Source organism: Elaeis guineensis, chromosome 10, assembly GCF_000442705.2.
Source record: "Elaeis guineensis isolate ETL-2024a chromosome 10, EG11, whole genome shotgun sequence".
Lineage (NCBI taxonomy): Eukaryota > Viridiplantae > Streptophyta > Magnoliopsida > Arecales > Arecaceae > Elaeis > Elaeis guineensis.
Window position 1 is genome coordinate 4975589 of NC_026002.2, and position 4906 is coordinate 4980494.

The following is a 4906-nucleotide window of genomic DNA, read 5'->3' on the forward strand; positions in this document are numbered from 1 at the left end:
GCAAGTCACGGTCATCCCTGTTTTAAATACTTCCAATTTGGAGACTCAAAGTTCTCTTGTTTATCAAGGGTGTGGTGAGCTTTTTTTCTAAAGCAACCGCTACAGTACCATAGTCTAATAAGGGGACTTTACACGTCCCATAGAGCAAGTTGATAGCTTAGTCTTTAAGAGTCCTTAAGAGACTCAAGTAAAAGGTGGTCGAAAGGGAAAAAAAAAAATCTAACAAAAGTCTATTAGAGCTGGATTAGAAGCATTGTACTGGAGTTGGTTTTGTTGAGAGAAAGAGGTTTAGGCAAGGTTGACCCTTCCTCATTTTTCTGCACCCCTCCACCCCACCCCCCAAAAAACACACACGACCAAAACCCCTCTAACTCCAGTTCTCTTCTTTTCAATCCATATTTACTCAATCTGCAACTTCTTTCACTATTTCTGCTGTAATATTTTAAAATTTTTGACATGCAGAAATCATTGGGAGCCTATTTACTTTCAGTTTAATCTAAAAATTCCCTAGTTATGTAAAATGAACAACAAGCTGGATAATTGTTCATAGGACCTTCTATGCATATGTAGGCTAAATGGTCCTATGTCACTAAGTTATCTGAAAATAAAATAAAAATAAAAATAGAAAACACAAAGAGAAATCTAAAAATAATTGTAATCTGAAAATTAAATCATAACATACTAAATGAGATGCAGCAAGTCTAACAAAAGTACCAACTAGGCAACCTTCAACTATAATTTCAAATTTTATTTCAACCTCAATCCAACATGATGCAAAATGTTAGGGCTAGCACTAGTTTCATTCTCAAGAAATCCTAACACCAGTCTTTCCTCTCTTTCAAGTTTATGTACATATAGCTTGTTCACTTTTTTTGGTTCACACATTTTAAAAAGTTGTGCTGACTAATAATTCATTTTAGTAGTGTTTTTCACATTGACTATAGATACCAGGAACATAACTTCAACTAATTCATGGTTTGTATGTTTTCTCGGAAAGTTAGGAACACCTAGTATCTCTCTTTTTTTTTGCTAACATTCTACCCAACAGGCATTAAACAAAATAACTCTACGAGTTCAGTTCTGTTATATATAGATGTTTGCACATCTAGAAAAGTAAAGAAGAATTTTTAACTAGATGCCAGACTTTTATGTAGAATCAGATTTGGAGCCTATGATTGCAGAAACAAATGATAGCATGACTACAAGCTACAAAATGCAAAATCCCATATGATTAATCAAATCTAAACCACACATACTTATAATTTCAATACAACATATTGATAAATCAAAACAATAGCAGTTCTTACATGCATCGTATGTGTTTTGCCACTACTGGTGACTCCATAAGCAAAAATAGTGCCTGTGAAGGGAAAGAAACAACAGAGTCCAATATTAGTGATACATAAAGTTTATGCAGTTCGCATGTATAAATTATTTAACACATGTAGTGAATAACACGATAAGAATATTTCCAAATGAACATGTGACACTTCAAGATGCTGAACCCCCACCAATTTCAGGGATCCGCATATACCTTCATTTCCATGCTGCTTCCTTCTATAGATTAAGAGATGCAGCAAAAAGATTCACTCTGCATGAACCATACTAGCATGGATAATTAATTAATAAATTTCAAAAGACAGACATTAAAACACTAGCTGATTGCATGCACATGGATAACTTGTCAAAAATGCAGAATGCTTATGACAGACAATGTTTTTAAACATCATGCATAAACAAGAAGGAAAAAACCACAAAGCCTTAATATCTAGCTGCAATGATCTCGTTAATCATATAATTTATAGAAAGGCTGGCAAACCTTATTCAGCAACAAATAATATATTTAAATGAATTGAATCAGATATCACACCTTGCTTTCAAATGACAAAATTTGATCTATGCATGGTTCCCTCCAAAGCAAATTCAAATAGCTAAAAAGCGTAAAAGATGTAATCATCATATACACAAAAAGCATCTGTTATCTACACATGTATGTAGAACACATTCAAGCATTGAATTGTTGGTATTTCTCTATCCTTCAAAGTTTAAAAATACTTGTAAATAAAATATTACAAAAAAATATTAAATCTAATTACCATTTATACCCTCCATTGCACCACTGACAACATGCTGAGCAGCTACATCATAAACATGACGTGTTGTAGTTGTAGGTCCAAAAACTCGATCTGGAGCCATCAGGCACAAATAAGCAGTTAGTCAAAGCCAACCCTCTATGATCTACTGAGGCCTCAAAACACCAAAATTTGTATCAACAGAAATGATTGCACATATTATATAAAAAATACACAGAGGTGGAAAAGCTCACTTATAATTTATCGTACGAAAAGAAAAGGAAAGATATCACTCAGCTGCCCACAGTAGAACCATAATATAGTTGCACAGATATAGATACTCCTTAGAGCATCTATAAGTAAAATGTCAACTACATATATGTTAACGCTTCCACTCACTGTGGCATTTCTCTCAATATATCTAAATGTAAAAATACATATTTTCTCTTAAACAAATGAAAAAAGAATCACATATTGCTCAGACTTATTTGGAACAACAAATATTGATATTCTGATAAAATTTCTAAACCACATTTTTAAAGCAAAAAAAAAAAAAAAAGCAGCAGGGCCACTTTTTCCTAGTTGTCATTACCTATACAATCATAGCTATCATTCCCTTCAAATGACTCTAGAACCAAAAACATAACAATGCAGTTCCTTTGTCTTCTTGTGGATGTTCCACCTGTGGAAATGAGTCGCAAATGGTTGCCTCTCTTCTCTTTTTTTTCTCATTGTTTCTCTTGTGAGATTTTTTTTTTTTTAACAGAAAGCACTCTCGAATTCTTTTTACGTCTTTCTCTGGTTCTCATGCAATACCTTCCCTTACACTAATAGAAGGCAACTTTTGTAATGTTTCTGATTCATGTTCTTAATGAACTCAATTGGAGTGGCTCCATTAATTAGAAGACAAGAAGAATAGGAAGACAGGCATAATGTGTTAATCATAGGAAGACAGGCATAACACCTCAATCCCTAAAAAGTGGATATTTTGACATTGCTCGTATAGTGGGAATTAAATATAAAAACAGTATCAGTATCAAAATCTCAGGGTTGCAAATAATTGCAGCCAACAGTACCAAGGTGTCATTTAATTACAATAACCCTAATATTTTCAATAGGAGCTTGATCAACATTGTCATCAGATCCATAAGATATTTTTAATATACCTAGAGCTAGCAAATGCTGGACCAGGCTAGCTATCTTGCTCCAAAGCACCTGCAAAATCTGAGGTTGATGACCTGCTAAAATAGAGATCAATCCCATTCAAATCCAATCATCACTTGGGTTTGGGTTTGGGTTAGGTGACCTAATTAGGGATGAGTAAGACAGATTTTCTTATTTTACATATCTTAATAAATTAGTTGACCTTTTCTTTATCTCCTAGTTTCTCAAAACTTCTAATTGGGAAGTCAGCAAGTCTTAGATGTATTGAGAACTTTTGGAATCATTTAATATACTAAAAGAAGGATCTATGTCGACCACTGAGAAATGAACCTGCTTCACTTAGAAAGAGTAGTTGACTAATTTAGTAAATAAAATCGAGTAAAACACGCACCAAGAAACTATTACTTAGATTTCAGTGACCACCTTCTTCCTCTAAATTGATGAGTATGCCAATTCCTATTTTTTGGACTGAGGAAACCTTCTTTCTGATCTTTATTTTGCATGCCAGTTATTCTAGTGTTATAGCATTGATAAATCTGGATGCAGGTAGGCATGGCAGCCTAAAATATTTTGTTGGAACCACCAAAATTTAACCCGCAATGCCCGACACAAAAAAGGCTTTGCAATTACAGATAATCCAAATTACAATTTAAATGCCACATATACCACGTACCATAAGCATATGCCACTGATGGATTATGCTCGCTCCTCACGATTGTATCCCCATCGGCATACCACGCGATCTCCTCCCCATGCCGAATCTCCCGTGGACTGCATTTGGTATCAGACACCACATGTTAAGAAGGCGCGCATTTCCAAATTTCCACAAAGAAAGGAGACAGCAGGACCGCACGGAAGCCGAACCTGAGCGGCCGGAACCGGACCGTGACAGTGACATTCTCCTTGGATCCCCCCGCATCGAATCCCAGGCCATCCTCGTACAAGTACTGAGGCTTGCTCAGCGCCGACGACGACACCGGCGAGCTCAGCCCATCCAATGACGCCTCCGGCACCTGCCGCGAAGACGACGTCGTGGAAGAGGACGGCGAATTCGTGGCCTTTGAGACCGCCGGAGCCGCTTTCCTCTGCCTCGAAGCCGACCTCGACGCCATGGCGAGCTCCGATCGATCCTCTAGCCCCAAACCACAGGAAAAACCTCCCCTATTTGATCGAAGACCGTGAGACGACCGATTTCTCCGTCATTGGAGGTCGAATCGGAGCAGATCGGAGCGGCATTGCACGGAATCCGTAGAGAATATGATCGATAAGGCTAGAAGAGTGAGGTTTTTGGACAGGAGGAGAGGAGATTTCTAGGGTTTTTCTCTCTGCTCCGCTTATCTTTTTCTTGCCTTGGAAGCGATGCAGTCGATCGATTTTTGAAAGCTCGCCTTTTCGTTTATTTTTCTTTTCCTTTTTCCTCCTGCCTTTCCCCCTTCCCACTTATTTATTCCGCTGGCGCCCGGACGAGAAAAGCGACGGCCGTTTCCACACTCCAATCCCTTCGATCATATCCTCCCATAAAACTTAGTTACGGTTGACAAGATCTACCATCGATGATTATCTTGGACGGCAGATCTACGTAGTCGCTTAGAAAAATATACACGGACATTCGAAAGAAAGTCCAGCTCTATCGAGGTGGGACACACCGTCACATGCCACCCGTGCCGTTG

At 37.6% G+C, this 4906-nt stretch overlaps 1 protein-coding gene across 1 annotated transcript; it reads right to left on the reverse strand.

Moving 5' to 3' along the window:
- Nucleotides 1–1415: 1415 nt before the first annotated feature.
- On the reverse strand, nucleotides 1416–4663 carry LOC140851939 (kinesin-like protein KIN-7K, chloroplastic). The gene is made up of 4 exons (XM_073244273.1): nucleotides 4101–4663; nucleotides 3910–4007; nucleotides 2097–2186; nucleotides 1416–1591 (listed from the first exon to the last, which is right to left on the reverse strand). Exons 1-4 carry the CDS (start codon nucleotides 4346–4348, stop codon nucleotides 1587–1589), a joined length of 441 nt encoding a protein of 146 aa, XP_073100374.1. The 5' UTR covers nucleotides 4349–4663; the 3' UTR covers nucleotides 1416–1586.
- Between the last annotated feature and the right edge of the window lie 243 nt (nucleotides 4664–4906).